This window comes from Neoarius graeffei, chromosome 14 (genome assembly GCF_027579695.1).
Source record: "Neoarius graeffei isolate fNeoGra1 chromosome 14, fNeoGra1.pri, whole genome shotgun sequence".
NCBI lineage: Eukaryota > Metazoa > Chordata > Actinopteri > Siluriformes > Ariidae > Neoarius > Neoarius graeffei.
The window spans coordinates 70,930,227-70,952,934 of NC_083582.1; the positions used below are offsets into that span (position 1 = coordinate 70,930,227).

Consider the following 22,708-nt stretch of genomic DNA (forward strand, 5'->3'; position numbering starts at 1 on the left):
TTTGTTTATGAGAAAACGACCTGGTGGTTTTCTGCAAATTTCTTCAACGTTATCGCGTAATTATTAAAATGGTTAACAGATGTATCGTAGGAGGGTGTAGCAACACCAATCTTGATGGGATTAGTACTCATCGTTTCCCAAAAGACCGGACAATGAGAGAGAAATGGGAGCGCTTGGTCTACACAGGCTGTGCACTGAAACCGTGCAAAGCTCTCGCAGCCTGCTGGCGCTTCCGCAGGTAACGTCACGAATCTGGCTCCAGACTCCCTTGGGATTTTTCCAGATGCGTTTTGTTATAACTTCTCGTTTAACACTAATAACCTCGACTCTAAGTCGAGGTACATTTTTCTGGGAAAAAAAGCTAAAAGTTATTATACTAATTAAAGTTAAAAAATATTTTCTAAATATCAAAAATAGATAAAACATAAGAAAAACAGGTTCGTCTCTGCTTAGAGCATATGTCGCCTTATCACTCGAGTTCATATTTCTTTTTTTTTTTATCAACATGTTTTTGGATTGGGGTGGCATGGTGGTGTAGTGGTTAGTGCTGTCGCCTCACAGCAAGAAGGTCCAGGTTCGAGCCCAGCAGCCGACAAGGGTCTTTCTGTGTGGAGTTTGCATGTTCTCCCCATGTCTGTGTGGGTTTCCTCCGGGTGCTCCGGTTTCCCCCACAGTCCAAAGACATGCAGGTTAGGCTAACTGGTGACTCTAAATTGACCATAGGTGTGAATGTGAGTGTGAATGGTTGTCTCTATGTGTCAGCCCTGCGATAACCTGGCGACTTGTCCAGGGTGTACCCCGCCTTTCGCCTATGGACCCTTTTCACGTGACGTCACGACAAACGCGGCCGCCATTTTGGACGTGTACTACCAGTAGTTTACCACAGCCAACATTGAGGAACGGCAGCAAAGAAAGTTTTTACTTTCAGCAAGACTTGCATCATGCCACTATATTGTTGTGCACCTGGATGTAGTAACCATCAACACACAAGGCAAGGTTTATCATTTTATCGGATCCTGACGGAGAAGATGGATAGCGGCCATTAACAGATTGGCAGCCCTCGGCATACCAACGCTTGTGTAGTGACCACTTTGTTGGAGGTAAGACGAATAAAATTAGCCAGAAAAGGCATTACATTGCTGTTAACATTCTGTGGCGGCGAGTGTGTAACCAAATAGGCTAAAATAACCCATTGTAACCTCTTTGTTCTTCTGTAGTAGCTATTGTTGACTAGCTAATGTCAACAACATAGTAGCTGGTATGTTTACATTCAGTCATTTGGATGACTGTTAAAACCTTTCAGTCTCAAGTTTTTCCTTTACTGTATTTACTAGTTTACTGTAATTATGATCCGGCAGCTATTTACACCGGATCCAGTATAAATAGCTGCCGGAGCCAACGTCCGAGGTTCCGGAGCGCGCTCCGGCTTGCTCTCCCTCAAATTAAGCAGCGCGCGCCGGCTTGCTCCCGGAGTGCTCCGGCCGAGGTTCCCCTCAAATTAAGCCGCGGGCGCCGGCTTGCTCTCGGAGTGCTCCGGCCGAGGTTCCCCTCAAATTAAGCAGCGCGCGCCGGCTTGCTCCCGGAGTGCTCCGGCTGAGGTTCCCCTCAAATTAAGCAGCGCGCGCCGGCTTGCTCCCAGAGTACTCCGGCCGAGGTTGCCCTCAAATTAAGCAGCGCGCTCCGGCTTGCTCCAGAGCAAGCCGGAGCGCGCTCCGTAACCTCGGCCGGAGTACTCTTGGAGCAAGCCGGAGCGCCCTCCGGAACCTCGGCCGGAGCACTCCTGGAGCAGGCCGGAGCGCCCTCCGGAACCTCGGCCGGAGCACTCCTGGAGCAAGCCGGAGCGCCCTCCGGAACCTCGGCCGGAGCACTCCTGGAGCAAGCCGGAGCGCCCTCCGGAACCTCGGCCGGAGCACTCCTGGAGCAAGCCGGAGCGCGCTCCAGAACCTCGGACGTTGGCGTGTATGTGTATGGCGATGGGTTTTTAATGACATAGGTATACAGATCATGTGGGCCGAAGTCAGGTAAAGACAAGGGCTTCGTGTACTTCCGTACGTCAGTGAACAACCCTGGTGGAAGCAGGTAAACGTCGTTCTCTAAGCCTGCTAACCTCAATTTTTGCAAATATCTCTCCCTCTGCTCGCCCTGTAAATGCCCTACGTCGCTGGATAGTGAAGGTGTTTTCTGCATCTCGCTCCTTTTTCTTTTATGTTTTTAGTTTGTCGCCTTCCTCGCATTCAAACTGATTCGAGCCAAAGTCCACTACATGTCCAAAATGGCGGTCGTGTTTACGAAGGTCACGTGACTGAAAAGCGTCTATAGTTAGCTGGGATAGGCTCCAGCTTGCCTGCGACCCTGTAGGACAGGATAAGCGGCAACACATAATGGATGGATGTTTTTGGATTTAAAAACAAAACAAAAAGACACTGAAATTAGACATCAGATGCATATCTGAGCTGTTGTATCCTGCTCCGAGTGGAATCTCGCACAGTAGATATCTGTTGAGTTTAATCTGCATCTGCATTCCGGTGGCATGTGTGGAACGAGGGTCTACAATGGGGCCGTTCAAAGAAAATGTGGTCACATGCTTGATTTAGCCTGCAGGCCTGTGCACTAGATGGCATGCTGGCATTATTGCAAAAATATCTGGGTTTAACCCCTTCAATGCCCTTGGACGAGGCACGTATGTCATGAAATCTTTTACCGCTGTGTACCTTATGATGTACGCTACTCGTCATAAACACCTCCTTTTATGTACCTTACATGGCACATTACCTTTACTTCACAGTGGCACATATCAATGCCTAAAACATTCTTCCGTCATAAGGCACAGCGGTAAAAGATTTCATGATGTATGTGACTCGTCCAAGGGCATTGAAGGGATTAATGTGCTAGGCTTGATTGTTGACTAAGAGCTCTTTGGGGAGACTGACGTGAGTAGGTGTTGGATAAATTTGGAGACAGAATCCTCATTTATTCGCACAAAGTCCTTCAGATGGAGGACCAGTGTGAGAACTGGAGGAGTTCTACTTTAGCTGTGTCATGTAACTCGGCACATTCATGAACAATGAGATTCAACTATGAAAAAAATAAAGTGGGCTTTTATTAAGCATAAAATAAAGTCATACGGTACTGGTTAAAAGTTTGGACACACCACCTCATTCAGAGTTTTTTTTTTTTAAAAACAGTATTTTGACTGAAGTGCCCCCTGCTGGTGAGCAGAAACATGCATTGCAGTTGGCTGTGGCCAAATTTATAAGCGGACACGTACTGTAAATGCCCTAGGAGAACACCAGGATGGAGAGATGATGTTCTACGTGTGGTACTCACGGAGCTTGGAAGAGGTAGACCCTCCAGTCAGCCGTGCGCAGGTAGAACACGTTGGGCCGCTTGTGATAATCAGCAGCTCTAATAGCCAGTGAGTGGTGGATAGACACGGCATTCTTCAGATCTTCTTCAGAAAGCTGCTTATCAGGTCGATACTCGCCCTGGAACAGAAAGAAATCCTCTGTTAAATAATAAACTCTTGAAAGGTGAAAAAAATAAATGTTATTTCTATAGCACTTTTTATACAGAGACTGTAGCTCAAAGATTATTCAAATATGCAAATTAAAGATGTACTAAAAGGAGACAAAAAATATAAAAGTGGACATCATGATAAAATCTTGAAAAGACAACAGTGACAAAATGGAAGGAAAGAAAAAAAAGTCCTGACGACAGTGGAAAAGATTTGTTTATATTGCTCTTGCTCAACTCCACTCGGTCAACACGGGCAAATGTGCAATTATCACACCTAATTGTACAATACATTCACTTATCACTGTGCAATAACCCACTGACTGATCATCATGCTTTATCATAGGTCACACCCTAGATGCATAGAATTACATTTTTTTTTAAAGCAGTTCTTGTATAGATATGTTTATCTTTTTTATTGACTACATCTATCTATCCATCTATCTATCTAGTACAGATTTGTTCAGATATCAATGCGGCAGCGCATTGATATCTGAGCTCCGTATCAATGCGCTGCCGAAGCGCGCAGAAGGTGTTAGTACGCCTGTCATTATAGTGCGGACTTTCCATAGCATAGAAAATCGCTACGTTTCAATTTGTGTAACTGAACTTGTTTCATATCACTGGTCATATAAACCTATGTAAACAGGAAAAACGCGGAAGAGTTTGGTCGCATCTAACTACAGCCCCAAAAAATACCATTGGCCATACTGAGCCTAGCTACATTGCTAACAGGAGTGACCGCGCGTCTGACTGACTGGGAGGTCGCGCAAAGCTCGGACAGGTACGGAGCAGCTCGTCTCAATTCAGATAAGAGCATATTTCATTATGGAAGTACGGTGGACTGTTCCTTTAATAAACAGTACTAATCTGCTTTTTAAAGCAGAGTTCTGAATCAGGAGTGACACCTAGGTTTTTAGCATATGACTTAACGTATGGAGAGAGATGAGCAAGCTTGTCAGCCGCTGAGGATCTAGATTTGGGAGGACCAAAAATAATAACCTCAGTTTTGTCGTTATTTAGCTGGAGGAAGTTGTTGGTCATCCAGCACTTAATGTCCTCAAGACAATCCAATAGTGGCTGTATGGAATCCCTAGATTTGAAGGGGAGGTACAGTTATGTATAATCTGCATAGACGTGAAAGGAGATATCATACTTTCTAATAATGTTACCTAGAGGGAGCATATACAAACAGAAGAGTACTGGACCCAAAATAGAGCCCTGTGGGACCCCATAGGAGACTGGGACTGAGGAAGAGGAGAAATGACCGAGAGATACAGAAAAGGTTCTGCGTTTTAGATAGGCTCTGAACCAATGCAGTGCTGTCCCATTAATGCCTACCCACTCCTCAAGACGAGAGAGGAGGATATCATGGTCCACAGTATCAAAGGCCGCACTAAGGTCCAATAGGACCAAAACTGCATTCTCGCCTGAGTCTAGAGTGAGCAGTAGATCGTTAGTCACTTTGAGCAGAGCCGTTTCAGTACTGTGGAGTGCTCTAAAACCTGACTGGAATGGCTCTAGAATGTTGTGCTCAGACAGGAAGGGAAGCAGCTGGGACAGCACGACTTTCTCCAGCACCTTGGAAATGAAAGGGAGCTTAGAGATAGGGCGGTAATTACTCAAGCATTTACCATCCAGGTTATGCTTTTTAAGCAGGGGTTGGACAACCGCATGCTTAAAACACGCAGGAACACCAGATGACAGACACGAATTAATAATTGCCTGTATGGAGGGACCAACTACATCAAAAGCTTCTTTAATAATATGAGAGGGGACAGCATCACCAGGAGAGGAGGTTGGTTTCATGCGTAGGACTAGGTCCTTCAAATCTGCAAGGGGAATATTATGAAATTGACTGAAACTAGGTATAGGGCCAGGGGAGACATAAAGGGGGGTTGGCGGTGGGAGGGGGAACTGAGCTCTGATATTCTCAATCTTGCCAATGAAAAATTCCAAGAATTTCTCACAAGCATCAGTATTGGTGGTGATAGGAGCTGGTGAGAGTGCTGGGTTTATGATTGAGTTTATGGTGTTAAACAGAGTTTTAGGTCTGTTGGAGTGCCGATTAATAATATCAGGTAAATATTTAGCTCTGGCAGCTTTGGCAGCTGCCTGAAAGGATTTTCGTGAAGATTTAAAGATTTCGAAGGAGATAGTGAGACCATCTTTCCTCCATTTTCTTTCAGCTCTCCGGCAGGCCTGCCTAAGAGAGCGGGTAGCTTCATCTAATCTGACCTGAGATTTGAAATGTGGTCGTCTGAAACTGAGAGGAGCCACTAAATCAAGAACAGATGTGCAGGAGGAATGGAATAAAGCAATCAGTTCATCTGGGCAAGATAAGGCAGATGCAACTGTAGACAAAGTAGTAGCAATAGCCTTACTGAGAAAACAGTCTGAGAACTGAGCTGTAGTGAGTGAGTTCATGCATCTAGAGTAGTGACCAAGAGCTCCGACTGTCTGCATAGGATTGGGAAAGATTGTGTTGAATAGGATAGGTGTGTGGTCAGAGGAAGTAGCCTCCTCAATAATAATGTTATCTACAGTGAAACCATACAGTATGACAAAATGAGGTCAAGGGTGTGGCCCAGTGTATGGGTGGGTTGATCGATGTGTTGAGTGAAGCCAAAAGAATCCAATACATCACAGAATTCCCTTACTAAGGGTTTGTCTGGGCAGCAAACATGAATATTAAAAATCACCCAATATTAATAACCGGTCATGCACTGACACATAAGAAAGCAAGCCTGAGAATTCAGCAATAAAATCTTTATCTGGCTTTGGGGGTCTGTACATCAATACACACACCAACGGGTTGGTTTTAGATTCCACTGTTATGCACTGAAGTTCAAAAGTAGAAAATGTCTCTACAGGAAGCGACTGTATTTTGAAGACATTTTTGTAAACGAGCTACTCGCAATCCTCTTCCAATGCGCCTTGGAGTGCTAATGAAGGAACAGTTTGTCGGGCACAGTTCACCAAAGGCAGAAGACTCACCAACTCCAGCAGCGATCCAGGTCTCAGTTAGGAACAGTAAGTCCAGATCATGACGGGAGAAAAAGTCTCCCATCTCATCTCATTATCTCCAGCCGCTTTATCCTGTTCTACAGGGTCGCAGGCAAGCTGGAGCCTATCCCAGCTGACTACGGGTGAAAGGCGGGGTACACCCTGGACAAGTCGCCAGGTCATCACAGGGCTGACACAGACACAGACAACCATTCACACTCACATTCACACCTACGGTCAATTTAGAGTCACCAGTTAACCTAACCTGCATGTCTTTGGACTGTGGGGGAAACCGGAGCACCCGGAGGAAACCCACGCGGACACGGGGAGAACATGCAAACTCCACACAGAAAGGCCCTCGCCGGCCACGAGGCTCGAACCCGGACCTTCTTGCTGTGAGGCGACAGCGCTAACCACTACACCACCGTGCCGCCCAAAGCCATTATTATTATTATAATAATACATACACATAGGAACAATTATAGATTTTACAAAAAGTTAAGAACAGGACGGTAACTTACCAATATTGAATGCTGATTCTAGTCGAATGTAATTCAATGTTCTGTCAATCCAATGTACTGTACAAAGTTCTAACAATAAAAATGATACAAGTCCAAAAAGCCTGAACAACAACCCGACTTATCTCATCTCATCATCTCTAGCCGCTTTATCCTTCTACAGGGTCGCAGGCAAGCTGGAGCCTATCCCAGCTGACTACCAGTATAAAAGTTTTGTTCACCACCGACCTGCTGTTGACTAGCGCCATCCTAGCCACAGAATGAGCCACTAGTTGTGGAGGAACCCTTAGTAAACCAGTTGTGGAGGAACCCTTAGTAAACCAGTTATGGAGGAACTAAGGGTTCATTTTGGGACATAAAATAAAGACTCTGTGAGATCAGAGGGCGTGTTGTCATTTAGAGCTTTACAGACAAGCAGAAGGACTTTAAAATTAACTCGAAAAGATACAGGAAGCCAACGGAGTGTGGCTAGAACAGGAGTAATGTGCTCGCTTCTCTTTGCTTTTGTTAAAAGTCTTACTGCGGCATTCTGGATTAATTGTAAATTAATTAACAAAAGCATGGATCAGTTTCGGTTATAAATGAGCGTACTTTGACAATATTTCTCAAGTGGAAAAACACCGTCACCCTGCTAATGTGTGAATTAAATTTTTTTTTTAAACGTCTGAGTTCTGAGCCTGGTGATGCCATCTAAAAGATGAAAAGCGGCTCTAGGAATTTATAGTAACATAATCTTAAGTCTGAGTCTTGAATTACACCCAAGCTTGTAACTTCATCTTTTATCTGATGACCACGATTCCCAAATCTTTTAGACAAGGAATCTCTTTTTGGGTTGAGGGCCAACGGAAAGTATTTCTGTCTTGCCTTATTTTTATATATATTAGTTGCTCATACATTAAATTTTGCTCGATAGAAATACGTCATTGTGTCATCAGCGTAGCTATGGAAATTTATAGTGTGTTTTCTAATCTTTATTGAGGATGCCAACGTCACAGAAGTGACTGAGAGAAGGGTCCTCAAAAAAATTAATTAATTAAAAAAGTAATGCAAAATAAAATATGAAAAACACGCAAGTTAGTAGAGTGGTTTACATCAACCCATGAAATAAAGTATAACTACGAATAAAAGTGAAGAACACAGGTCCGACCAATCATGTCAGCGGATTAGAAAAGTGCTAGAGGGGGGAAAAAAAAAAATCTACCACTGAAATACAGTAAGCAAAAAAGGATTAACTTAGATTTCAAGGGTTAATGAAAAATCACTCTACTCAGAATAATATATAGAGTGGTGGCTACAGTTAGACACACCTTAACGATTTGGCTGTTGCAAAAGCAGAAGAGAATTTCAATACATAAATTGTGCATGAATAATTCCTCAAACTTCCACTGGAAAAAAAATGAATTGATTCCTGATTACTTTGCGAATCAGATCAACATCGCTCCACAATTATTGATAGATGATTATTGATTAAAAATAATAATAATAATAATAATAATGTCGGTATGTAGTATTAAGTTAACAAAACAGTTTTTATTTAAAATTTGTTTTACATTGACTTATATTTAGTACAAAATATATTTTATATAAATATATTGATGTCTGTGCTTATGTAAATGAAGTAATTCTAATGTTTATAAACAAATGAACTGATAAATGTTTAACCTGCGTCAGAAAATCTCTCCGTTCCACTTTCTAAGTATTTTCGTAGATCGCATTTTGTTAATCATTCGTCGTTGTTTGTATTAATTTCTAATTTTGTAATTTACCAATAAACTGACATTGTAAAACACATGAAGATCCAGGTCAAAGGTCATTCCTCAAACCAAAATATAAAATGTCTACTGATATTGTAATATGTGGTAGATATTTACAACAAACTGAAAAAAAAAAATTATATTTTTCTGAATGGAATAGAAAAATTTGAATATTTCAAGCATGTAATTTTTTATATGCTAGGAATTTAATTCTGGTCTAATTCTATTTACTGCACTCGGATTCCAAAATACTCTATAAAGCATTCCATTCTGTTATGAATCAGAAAAAAAAAAAAATCACAACACCACTTTTTTTTTTTTTTATAAGTACTTCATCTACTTCAACAATGTTACACAAAGATCGATCCATAACAGTTGTAAATGTCCCTTAATCCCACAGGGTGTCGGACACCGGTGAAAGTGATCACTATTATTGACACCTCACACATGTGACTTCTCAAACGTGCGTTTAGATCCAAAATGGCAGCTGTCAAACGAAAGGAGTAAGAAACAAAGTAGGTTTCGACGAGGAGATCATGAAATATCGGTGAATTTGATCAGTAAAAACATGTCCATGATCTTTCCACCACGCTTACCTGCAATAATAACATCCGGGTTTTCCTCAAACTGCTGATCGTGCTAAAAAACAAAACCCATCTCAGGTAACGAACTGTATCATCAGATGACAAGATCCAAGGGCGAGGCGGGTCTTCCGGTTGATTAATTAACCAATAACTGTTGTAACTGAAACTCACCTTTGTAAGTTTGTTTTTTATTGGTAAATCTGAAAAGGTGTCGATAATTATGGACTGTCGATAATTGTAGCTGCTGCTCGAATAAAAATAATATTTTTAGCATATAGGAATAGGGGGAGGGGAAAAAAAAAGCACAGGAGAGCTTACACTTTTCCTTAATTACAAAACAAATTATTTTAGGCAAACTGGCAAAATCCTGAACACATTTCCACCTGATAAACCCTTGACCTTGACTCATGTCCTGCATTAGCATACCGAATCCTAATAGGCTTTAATGGTTTATGACAGAAACATAATAACTGCAATCTAAAGCATGGTCAGTTATCATCATACAGCACAATATTTGTGTGCTGATGTAAGATTCAGACCTGTACTCTCCCATAAATAAAATGTGAAGATAAGACAGATAAAATACATTCCTGGCATTTGTTTGGGTTTTGTACATGAAAAAAGTCTTTCTTGCACAACGTGCTGATAGTGAATGTTATCGGCGCTGTATCACACTGGCAAAGTGAAAGTGTGTCTTCTCACCTTCTGGAGGTAAAGAATAAGACCCTTCAGGACGGCGTAGAAGGTCTTCCAACCTCTCTTCCCTCGTGGGGCTGCAATTCACAAAAAAACAAAACAAAAAAAAAAAGGTTCATGTTTTACCCTGACAGAGATATCTGACCACAACTGTGTGTGTGTGTGTGTGTGTGTGTGTGTATTAAAAAAAAAAAATCCTTTTGCTTCTTCAAAATGACAGGACACAGACTAGTGGGGCATCTTACAGTGTCTTGCAAAAGTATTCATCCCCCCCAAAAAAGACCATCAAACGACTTCAGCTGGTTCAAAATGCAGCAGCTAGGGTTCTCACACGAACTAAAAGAACAGAGCACATTACTCCAATTCTAAGGTCCCTTCACTGGCTTCCAGTAAGCTACAGAATTGACTTTAAAGCATTGCTGCTGGTGTACAAATCTCTAAATGGTACAGGGCCCAATTACCTCTCTGATATGTTGCAGCGGCCTAACCCAATCAGATCTACCAGATCGCAGCAGAAAAATTTACTGTTAAAACCTGTTGTTAAAACAAAGTATGGTGAAGCAGCTTTTAGCTACTATGCAGTACAGCTATGGAACCAACTGCCAGAGGACATTAAAAACGCTCCTGCTGTTGGCAGTTTTAAATCTAGGTTAAAGACCAAGCTGTTCTCAGATGCTTTCTGTTAAATAATTAATATTGTCTTCTTTTTTTTTTTTTTTTATAATTTTTACTTTCTCTGCATGTTTTAAATTTACTTTAATTTTAACTTTATTCTATTTTATTCTTTATTCTATTCTGCTGGTTTCCTTTTTTTTCTCCTCCTATTTCTACTTTATTTTATTTCTACTATTGTTTAATTCTTATTATTTTCTTTTAATTATTTTAATTAATTGTTTTAGAATAAAAAAATTATTTTATGTAATTTTATTTCTCCATTGTATACTGTTTTTGTTTTTACTTCTGTAAAGCACATTGAACTGCCATTGTGTATGAAATGTGCTATATAAATAAACTTGCCTTGCCTTGGTGTTTGTCCTGTTTTGTCACATTACAAGCTGGAATTAAAATGGATTGTTGGAGGGTTAGCACCATTTGATTTACACAACATGCCGACCACTTTAAAGGTGCAAATAGTTTTTTTTTTTTTTTTTTTTTTAAATTTTTTTATTGTGATACAAACAAGACAAAACCCCCCCACAGAAATCTGGAGTGTGCATAAGTATTCACCCCCTTTCATATGAAACTCCTAAATAAGAGCTGGTCCAACCAATTCACTTCATAAGTCACATAATTAGTTGATTAAGATCCACCTGTGTGCAATCAAAGTGTCACATGATCTGTCACATGATGTCTGTATAAATCAACCTGTTCTGGAAGGACCCTGACTCTGCTATACTACTAAGCAAGCAACACGAGAACCAAGGAGCCTCCAAACAGGTCAGAGACGAAGTTGTGGAGAAGTATAGATCAGGGTTGGGTTATAAAAATATCCCGAACTTTGAATATCCCACGGAGCTCCATTAAATCCATTATAGCAAAATGGAAAGAATATGGCACCACTACAAATCTGACAAGAGAAGGCCCCGCCCACCAAAACTCACAGACCGGGTAAGGAGGGCATTAATCAGAGATGCAACAAAGACACCAAAGATAACACTGAAGGAGCTGCAAAGATCCACAGCGGAGATGGGAGTATCTGTCCATACGACCACTTTAAGCCGTACGCTCCACAGAGCGGGGCTTTATGGAAGAGTGGCCAGAGAAGAAAAAAAAAAGGGGGGGGGGGGGGGCAATGCTTAAAGAAAAAAAAAATTAAAACATGTTTGGAGTTTGCCCAACAGCATGTGGCAGACTCCCCAAACACATGGAAAATGATTCTCTGGCCAAATGAGACTAAAATTAATCTTTTTGGCCATCATGCCATGTGTGGCGCAAACCTAACACCCTGAGAACACCATTCCTATAGTGAAGCATGGTGGTGGCAGCATCATGTTGTGGGGAAGTTTTTCATCTGTAGGGACAGAAAAGCTGGTCAGGACTGAAGGAAAGATGGATGGCACTAAACACAGGGCAATTCTGAAGGAAAACCTGTTTGAATCAGCCAGAGGTTTGAGACTGTGACAAAGGTTGACATTCCAGCAGGACAATGACCCTGAACATACTGCTAAAGCTACACTGGAGTGGTTTAAAGGGAAACATTTAAGTGTCTTGTTATGGCCTAATCAAAGCCCAGACCTCAATCCAACTGGGAATCTGTGGCATAACTTGAAGATTGCTGTCCACCAATGCAGCCCATCTAATTTGAAGGAGTTGGAGCAGTTTTGCCTTGAGGAATGGGCAAAAATCCCAGTGGCTAGATGTGCTAAGCTAATAGAGACATACCCCAAGAGATCTGCAGCTGTAATTGGAGCAAAAGGTGGCTCTACAAAGTATAGACTTTGGAAGGGTGGATACCTATGCACACTCCAGATTTCTGTTTTTTCATCTGAATTGTTTGTGTCACACTGAAAATAATCAATAAAAAAATCATCACCTTTAAAGTTGTAGGCATGTTGTGTAAATCAAATGGTGCTAACCCTCCAAAAATCCATTTTAATTCCAGCTTATGATGCGACAAAACAGGACAAACACCAAGGGGGATGAATACTTTTGCAAGACACTGTAAATATATTAAACTGGGAAACTGAATTTCATTTTTGTTGTGATACACAGTCATAAAGCAGCTTTAAATTATCAGGCACTAGATCTCTAATGTGCAAGCCAGATGCAGACAGTAACAAGAAGATCCTGATTGTCCGGTTTAAATATTTATAGCAGAACGAACATCTACAGAGTTCATGAGAGGTTATCATGATTTGTGAAGGTGACTGAGCAAAGTGTAAAAGGAAAAACTGGCTTGTTTCAGGAAACACCTTGGCATAGAAGCACATGGAATTACGGTAAGTAGGGACACTGTGTCCTTTATCATCAGGTTGTATTTAGTCCAATAAACCATCGCTTCAAGCAACAAGAATCCATGCAACTCATTCTTATTTGTGCGAAAATCGTTTCTTAGAAAATTGCTTCTGCTTTAAATTACAACCCCGATTCCAAAAAAAGTTGGGACAAAGTACAAATTGTAAATAAAAATGGAATGCAATAATTTACAAATCTCAAAAACTGATATTGTATTCACAATAGAATATAGACAACATATCAAATGTTGAAAGTGAGACATTTTGAAATTTCATGCCAAATATTGGCTCATTTGAAATTTCATGACAGCAACACATCTCAAAAAAGTTGGGACAGGGGCAATAAGAGGCTGGAAAAGTTAAAGGTACAAAAAAGGAACAGCTGGAGGACCAAATTGCAACTCATTAGGTCAATTGGCAATAGGTCATTAACATGACTGGGTATAAAAAGAGCATCTTGGAGTGGCAGCGGCTCTCAGAAGTAAAGATGGGAAGAGGATCACCAATCCCCCTAATTCTGCACCGACAAATAGTGGAGCAATATCAGAAAGGAGTTCGACAGTGTAAAATTGCAAAGAGTTTGAACATATCATCATCTACAGTGCATCATCAAAAGATTCAGAGAATCTGGAAGAATCTCTGTGCGTAAAGGTCAAGGCCGGAAAACCATACTGAGTGCCCGTGATCTTCGGGCCCTTAGACGGCACTGCATCACATACAGGCATGCTTCTGTATTGGAAATCACAAAATGGGCTCAGGAATATTTCCAGAGAACATTATTTGTGAACACAATTCACCGTGCCATCCGCCATTTACAGCTAAAACTCTATAGTTCAAAGAAGAAGCCGTATCTAAACATGATCCAGAAGCGCAGACGTCTTCTCTGGGCCAAGGCTCATTTAAAATGGACTGTGGCAAAGTGGAAAACTGTTCTGTGGTCAGACGAATCAAAATTTGAAGTTCTTTATGGAAATCAGGGACGCCGTGTCATTCGGACTAAAGAGGAGAAGGACGACCCAAGTTGTTATCAGCGCTCAGTTCAGAAGCCTGCATCTCTGATGGTATGGGGTTGCATTAGTGCGTGTGGCATGGGCAGCTTACACATCTGGAAAGACACCATCAATGCTGAAAGGTATATCCAGGTTCTAGAGCAACATATGCTCCCATCCAGACGACGTCTCTTTCAGGGAAGACCTTGCATTTTCCAACATGACAATGCCAAACCACATACTGCATCAATTACAGCATCATGGCTGCGTAGAAGGGTCCGGGTACTGAACTGGCCAGCCTGCAGTCCAGCTCTTTCACCCATAGAAAACATTTGGCGCATCATAAAACGGAAGATACGACAAAAAAGACCTAAGACAGTTGAGCAACTAGAATCCTACATTAGACAAGAATGGGTTAACATTCCTATCCCTAAACTTGAGCAACTTGTCTCCTCAGTCCCCAGACGTTTACAGACTGTTGTAAAGAGAAAAGGGGATGTCTCACAGTGGTAAACATGGCCTTGTCCCAACTTTTTTGAGATGTGTTGTTGTCATGAAATTTAAAATCACCTAATTTTTCTCTTTAAATGATACATTTTCTCAGTTTAAACATTTAATGTCATCTATGTTCTTTTCTGAATAAAATATGGAATTCTGAAACTTCCACATCATTGCATTCCGTTTTTATTTACAATTTGTACTTTGTCCCAACTTTTTTGGAATCGGGGTTGTATTATAACTGTATTGAGCAAAACCTTACGAAACAAATGAGGTACACATGTGGAAATTACAAACAGCTGTTGACTTGGGCCACTAGAGGCTTCAATCCAAAATCCCATCTTCACAAAAAGTGAGAGATTTGCACCCTCTAGTGCCTACAGTGTGTGTAGCTCCATTTTAATGAATGCAGTTCTTCCCTGAAGATATTCCTCATTCCATAAATAAATAATGAAACGTACTTCTTTTGCCGTCACAGTCAGCGTGGACTTTGCGCACCAGAAAACCCGTCTTGTAGAGAAGTGCACCAGACGCTGGCACTATCCCACTCCCTGTGCACTTTATAGCTCTTGAGTTTGTGTCTTCACGGTGCTCTCCCAACTCCGAGAACGACTTGCGCAACTCCTCTTCATCACTAAAGAACGTAAATAAAAATCCCATTAGCTTAGACACACAAACCCAATTCTTAGCAAAAACGAAGCCCTTGGGACCATCAATTAGGGTATGGGAGAACATTTAATTACTAGTGAATTAAATATAAAGCTCTCCTGCCCTATTCTGTGTCCCTGTTTTATACAGCACACACAGCTGAATGCATGGCATCGTGCCTGCTAATGAGCTCTCCTGACTTGTTCTCATATCAGATTGCTGTCTCTAAAAAGTTGACTCTGTAATACTTTCTCTTCTTCCAACTATCGTGGTCCCCCCTTCACTTTATGCTCTCTGAAACAACCCTTGTTGGCGTGTCAGAGATGATAATCCATAGTGTGCAAGATTGCATCACTGGGACAGTAGATACTCACACACTAACAGAAAACTTGAAACTTTCTTGAAGAGTTCATCATCATCAAGGCTAGTGTCATTTTGAGTCCAACATTTTAAACTACTTAACATATAGAAGATTTCAAGCCTAATCATTTACACACACACACACAAAAAAAAGAACCAAAAAAAAAAAGATTGTCTGGCTCATCTCTCTCAAGAAACCCTTCAAGGTCTAATGCAGAAGGTCAGATGTTTGGCACATTATGACTTGAATGATAAGTCTGTAATTTCCTTCTTGTAAACAATCCCACAAACAATTTGGTTGGGGGGGGGGGGACCCCAAACCCTTGACTGATCATGTCAACATGTTCTCTTTTTGTGTGAAGATCCTTCATAAATTATCCAATAAACCATCAAGCATTAGATAAAGTACATCATCTAAAACAATTCATGAATTAAATATGAATACTTGGGAAAAAAAAACTAGAAGGGCACTCGGTAGAGTGTATACCGCCACCAAGCCACATAACATCAAAAATCACTTGAACCTAGGATAATACTGAAGCTGTACACCAAATTTCGTCAAAATCCATTCGTTACTTCTTGAGTTACATTGGGAATAGGCAAAAAAAAAAATATCCTGGATCCACATACATACCTGGATTTGCATCAAAATCTAAAGCAATTTTTCCTTGGCTCATGGCTCATCTTTCCACCAAATTACATCAAAACCGGTTCATTACTTTTTAAGTTACCTTGGGGAAAAGTCCAAGAAATCCTGGATCCGCATACATATCTGGGTCCTGGATTCACATACATATCTGGATTTGCATGAAAATCTAAGCAATTGTTCCTTGGCTCATGGCTTACCTTTCCACCAAATTTCATCAAAATCCATTCACTACTTTTTGAGTTATGTTGGGAACAAACAAACGGCAAGAACATAACCACCTCCAACAAAACTGGCAGAGGTGATCATTAAATCATTAAAAAGTACTTTCGATAAGAAAAGCCAACAAAGAATTGGTCATTCTACAGAAGTAATATTTTAATATGTATTTTTAAAACAACTATAGAGTAATAATGTTCAAAATGTTCTCTGAAACACTGAGTTTTGAAGCTGTGCTGAACTGTTACTTGGCACTAAGATTAGGAGATTCTGTCAAGGCTAAACGAGGTATTTCATGGATGGGCTATACTGCTTCAGAAGCCCAGCAAGAAATGCCAGAGCAAAACCATTCAGATATTTGAACATCAAAAAGAGATTTTGGACTTAAATGTTAAACTTGCCTACAGAACTGGGTGTACTCTCTTCCTGGGATGGATATGAACCGAAATCACTGAAGCTTTACTTAAAAGAAGCAGAAAGGCAGTCAGCCAGCAACACATTAGAATAGTCCAAGGTAGAGGTTAGAAAAAGTATGTTTTGAGTTTCTCAGCACCATGCAGAGTCAACATATGATTTCTGGATATACTTCAATGGTACACACAGGGCTTTCCCCAAAGCGCAGCTACACAGCGCTCTGCGCGACATCAGCACCGCACTGTCACTTGCACACCAATAAATAAATAAATAAATAAATACCATAAATTGAACAATGGGCGGTACGGTGGTGTAGTGGTTAGCGCTGTCGCCTCACAGCAAGAAGGTCCGGGTTCAAGCCCCGTGGCCGGCGAAGGCCTTTCTGTGTGGAGTTTGCATGTTCTCCCCGTGTCTGCGTGGGTTTCCTCCGGGTGCACCGGTTTCCCCCACAGTCCAAAGACATGCAGGTTAGGTTAACTGGTGACTCTAAATTGACCGTAGGTGTGAATGTGAGTGTGAATGGTTGTCTGTGTCTATGTGTCAGCCCTGTGATGACCTGGCGACTTGTCCAGGGTGTATCCCGCCTTTCGCCCGTAGTCAGCTGGGATAGGCTCCAGCTTGCCTGCGACCCTGTAGAACAGGATAAAGCGGCTACAGATAATGAGATGAGATGAAATTGAACAATGGAGAGTACTTTCCGCACCTAAATATTTCCTATTCCCCTCTGAAAATGAGTAATAACTAAAGAAATAGGGAGATATTGTAATACAGGTCTAGACTATCCTGGAACTCAACCCAGAAGTGAAAAAGGGTTTCATTGCATGCACTGACTGCCATTCGTAACCAAACATAAAACCACATTCTAGGCGCTGGTCGCTAGATGGCGCTGTTGCTTGATTTGACCTCAATTCTGTTCCTGGCGCAATACTGCAGGCTTTTGTCTGTGACTTTTGTCTGTTGGGTTGTACAGTAGGTCTGTAGTTGACAGCTGTATTTGTTAATATTCTAATTTCAGCTGCTGTATCGTTCAATATTATGCATTTTTTTGTTGTGCAAGAAAATTAAATATTTTTCTGAATTAACTTTACATTTCAAATCTAATTTTGCCCTTTGCATATTTGACAAGGTACAAAACAACAAATTTAATGATGTTGAATTGTACCTAAAAACAGCCCTAGATGCCACCAGAATGCACCATTTGAAGTCTCCAATTTCAAAATTTTACAGGGGAGAATGGGGCGGCACGGTGGTGTAGTGGTTAGCGCTGTCGCCTCACAGCAAGAAGGTCCAGGTTCGAGCCCCGTGGCCGGTGAGGGCCTTTCTGTGTGGAGTTTGCATGTTCTCCCCGTGTCCGCGTGGGTTTCCTCCGGGTGCTCCGGTTTCCCCCACAGTCCAAAGACATGCAGGTTAGGTTAACTGGTGACTCTAAATTGACCGTAGGTGTGAATGTGAGCGTGAATGGTTGTCGGTGTCTGTGTGTCAGCCCTGTGATGACCTGGCGACTTGTCCAGGGTGTACCCTGCCTTTCGCCCGTAGTCAGCTGGGATAGGCTCCAGCTTGCCTGCGACCCTGCAGAACAGGATAAAGCAGCTAGAGATAATGAGGTGAGATGAGACAGGGGAGCATACCCCCGGATCCCCCATCAGCCGGCCCGACGGGCCCCGCATCAATAGCACTACTCTGATATTTTTTCTGGAGAAAGCCCTGCTATATAGCACTTTATTCATGAGCAACTTTGCACAACGCCAAAGTCTTAAAACTAGGGCGTTTTTTTTTTTTTTTTGGAAACAAAATAGTCCTCAAGCTCAGGGGCAAGAATCAGCAAACAGACTTTGATGGAATTGCAACACGATGCCACAAATCAGTTACACACATACCGAATGGTGTAAACACGGAGTGTGAGAACACTGCAGTTTAATGATTGTATAAAACCATTTGAGTGTTATATAATCCACTGTGAACATGTCAAAATCAATAAGATAAATTCTGCTGAAATACTGTGCCACTTTACAGCTCAAAGCGTGGGCCAAAAAAGCTAAAATGGATCTTAACTAGAGGGCGAACTCTGAGTAGTTTCATCACTAACAGAGAGAGAAAAAGTGCAGTAGTCAACCGCACACACAAACACAGCTGACTGACGGAGCATGTGCGGAAAACTTAAAGTCTGTTGCCTGGTAACTGCCAGCATTATCTCACACAATGGAAAAAAAAATGAGAGGAAGACTGATACGTGTATGAGGAATGGTAAGACAAAGAAAACGCAAGGCAACTCTAAAGGTTCTGTTATATAATGTTTGATGTTGAATATAATATACAGGTTTATTGACCATACAGGCTTTTTTTCCTAGGTACAAAATTATTCCTGTATGCAGCTGTGCACAATGGGGGAGAAGAGGGGGAAAATGGTAAAAGATTTCAGTGTAGTACACAGGGTTCTCTCATTAGGGTCATAAATTCCTGCGCAAGCAAAAGGTACGCATATCAGGTGAAAATTCAATTCGATTCAGAACTGAATGCTGAACAACATACTTTTTACAGAATTAAAATACGTTTAGCCATTCTTGCGATATTACAAATCAAAGATTGATGAAACGGCTTAATTTTATAGAAAACGGCCGTAATATTCTGTATGAGGATCACACGGTCCAAAATGGGCCTTATTAACCAATGAGATCAAATGGTTTTTTTTTTTTCTCTTAATAACAATTTTTTTCAAGATATATACATGGAACTTGGCAGGCACATAGATGGTTGTATACTGAATACATAGTAAAAATTAATTATGCAAATTAGTATTTAATTAGTATCATGTATGCCAATTAGGTAAAAATGTTAAATCGGTACACTCTCTTCTTCAAAGTTTCACCAAATGGCTTTATTTGTGCAATATAAAGCTGATCTTAACTCTCATTTATGCATCACAAAGAAGGAGAAATCAATGTTAATTACAATTACAATTATAAAATATGCATAAACAAACATTGAATGTCATTCACAGCTACCATTCTCTATCAAAATAAAAAAAAAGTAATAAAAGATCATTTCTAATCCCCTCTTTGTGCTCTGTAGGGCTTTGCATTTCTCAAAAGTAGGTCCTACTAGTGTTTATATGAATGAATATAAATTATTTCAATTAATATTCATAGCTTTCAAGGCGAACCTCAAAAAACCTGTCTGATCCACATCCAATAAACAATTCACTTTAACCGAACTGAAATTGACACTCGTGTTTCTGACTTCCGTTTTTTTTTTAAATATCATTCCGATCACCAAGATCTCAATATTTTTGATCAAAACAACTCCAGTTATATTCTAAAATAGCTATTTATTTACATGAATCAGTTTGATTTGGAAAAAAAAAAAAAGTAGGTAAAGCTCACTTCAAAGTCTCACGTGAACATCATAACATCAAAACTAGCAGACGGAAAATTTTGCTGAATCCTTCATCAGAAACCGTGAGAGTGAGAGAACATCCCTACTTAAAAAAAAAAAAAAAAGTTATCTGATTGATATTCACGAGTGGCGGCACGGTGGTGTAGTGGTTAGCGCTGTCGCCTCACAGCAAGAAGGTCCGGGTTTGAGCCCCGTGACCGGCGAGGGCCTTTCTGTGTGGAGTTTGCATGTTCTCCCCGTGTCCGCATGGGTTTCCTCCAGGTGCTCCGGTTTCCCCCACAGTCCAAAGACATGCAGGTTAGGTTAACTGGTGACTCTAAATTGAGCGTAGGTGTGAATGTGAGTGTGAATGGTTGTCTGTGTCAGCCCTGTGATGACCTGGCGACTTGTCCAGGGTGTACCCCGCCTTTTGCCTGTAGTCAGCTGGGATAGGCTCCAGCTTGCCTGCGACCCTGTAGAACAGGATAAAGCGGCTAGAGATAATGAGATGAGATGAGATATTCACGAGTAACCCAGTGTGAACCCAATGGGGAGCGCCTGACCACTTTCCCGTGACTCAAAAAGAAAAGCACCGCCAGTTTCCCAACGTCATGCGAGCAGAGCTTTTACTTTGTTGTACCAAATTCAACCTGCTGTTACTCCCAAAGTACTGAACAGATCTTAACCAGATACATTTCTTTGGAAAGCAGAGATGAGCTTTTTAATGATCGTATTTCACAATAGAAAATATTCAAGAGTGATGACAGATTTGGAAACAAATTGGGCATGAAGACGCTCATTTTCACAGCACGGCCAGCGAGGATCTGATATGCCTCCTTAAGCAGGTGAAACAAGCCAATATTCCAGTGTTAAACAGAGTAGGAGGTATGGGCTGTTTATGGCAACATTCGCAGACCTTCCATGCACAATTTTTTTGAACTGCTGGGTTTCAGTCACATGACTTTTCTTAGCGACTTTACTAGAAGTGAAATAGCTGGTGGTCTAAACAGCTGCTGTAGTGCAAACAACTAGCGATAACTTATCAGAGTACGCTCATAATCTAGAAGCCACGGCTCGCTTTAGATCTATTCAGAAGATTGCTATGTGCAATGGAATCGACCCCTACAGTCTGGGAAAGAAAGATTTGTCATACAATCTCGAAAATCACCCTTCAGTCGAGTTCCCCGACATCTCAAACTATCTGGTGTTGCAGACGTCCTTCTACACCGCAAAACAGATGAAAGTGTGGAAGAGTATGGAGGCTTACAACTTTTTTGTATGTGGCTGGGTAAAGGACCTCGCTATCAAGTCGCTGCCGAATGAATCCTGGATTGTTTTTGCCCGTCTAAGAATTTTTCTTTTAAGCTTTTCGTTTGTGTCTTTACAACGAAGTGCTGCAAGTTGAAGTACAACCCTGATTCCAAAAAAGTTGGGACAAAGTACAAATTGTAAATAAAAACGGAATGCAATGATGTGGAAGTTTCAAAATTCCATATTTTATTCGGAATAGAACATAGATGACATATCAAATGTTTAAACTGAGAAAATTTATCATTTAAAGAGAAAAATTAGGTGACTTTAAATTTCATGACAACAACACATCTCAAAAAAGTTGGGACAAGGCCATGTTTCCCACTGTGAGACATCCCCTTTTCTCTTTACAACAGTCTGTAAACGTCTGGGGACTGAGGAGACAAGTTGCTCAAGTTTAGGGATAGGAATGTTAACCCATTCTTGTCTAATGTAGGATTCTAGTTGCTCAACTGTCTTAGGTCTTTTTTGTCGTATCTTCCGTTTTATGATGCGCCAAATGTTTTCTATGGGTGAAAGATCTGGACTGCAGGCTGGCCAGTTCAGTACCCGGACCCTTCTTCTACGCAGCCATGATGCTGTAATTGATGCAGTATGTGGTTTGGCATTGTCATGTTGGAAAATGCAAGGCCTTCCCTGAAAGAGACGTCGTCTGGATGGGAGCATATGTTGCTCTAGAACCTGGATATAACTTTCAGCATTGATGGTGTCTTTCCAGATGTGTAAGCTGCCCATGCCACATGCACTAATGCAACCCCATACCATCAGAGATGCAGGCTTCTGAACTGAGCGCTGATAACAACTCGGGTCGTCCTTCTCCTCTTTAGTCCGAATGACACGGCGTCCCTGATTTCCATAAAGAACTTCAAATTTTGATTCGTCTGACCACAGAACAGTTTTCCACTTTGCCACAGTCCATTTTAAATGAGCCTTGGCCCAGAGAAGACGTCTGCGCTTCTGGATCGTGTTTAGATACGGCTTCTTCTTTGAACTATAGAGTTTTAGCTGGCAACGGCGGATGGCACGGTGAATTGTGTTCACAGATAATGTTCTCTGGAAATATTCCTGAGCCCATTTTGTGATTTCCAATACAGAAGCATGCCTGTATGTGATGCAGTGCCGTCTAAGGGCCCGAAGATCATGGGCACCCAGTATGGTTTTCCGGCCTTGACCCTTACACACAGAGATTCTTCCAGATTCTCTGAATCTTTTGATGATATTATGCA

General features: G+C 41.3%; 1 protein-coding gene across 4 annotated transcripts in view; it reads right to left on the reverse strand.

The window, feature by feature from the left end:
* The window catches only part of LOC132898581 (PH and SEC7 domain-containing protein 1-like), a 164,690-nt gene that overhangs the window by 15,449 nt on the left and 126,533 nt on the right, over nucleotides 1-22,708 (reverse strand). For all 4 annotated transcript variants that reach the window (XM_060940291.1, XM_060940294.1, XM_060940292.1 and 1 more), the window contains 3 exons: nucleotides 14,974-15,146; nucleotides 10,078-10,148; nucleotides 3,328-3,485 (listed from right to left, as the gene is read on the reverse strand). In XM_060940291.1, coding sequence (XP_060796274.1) covers nucleotides 3,328-3,485; nucleotides 10,078-10,148; nucleotides 14,974-15,146 — 402 coding nt within the window. The remainder of the gene's footprint in view (nucleotides 1-3,327; nucleotides 3,486-10,077; nucleotides 10,149-14,973; nucleotides 15,147-22,708) is intronic.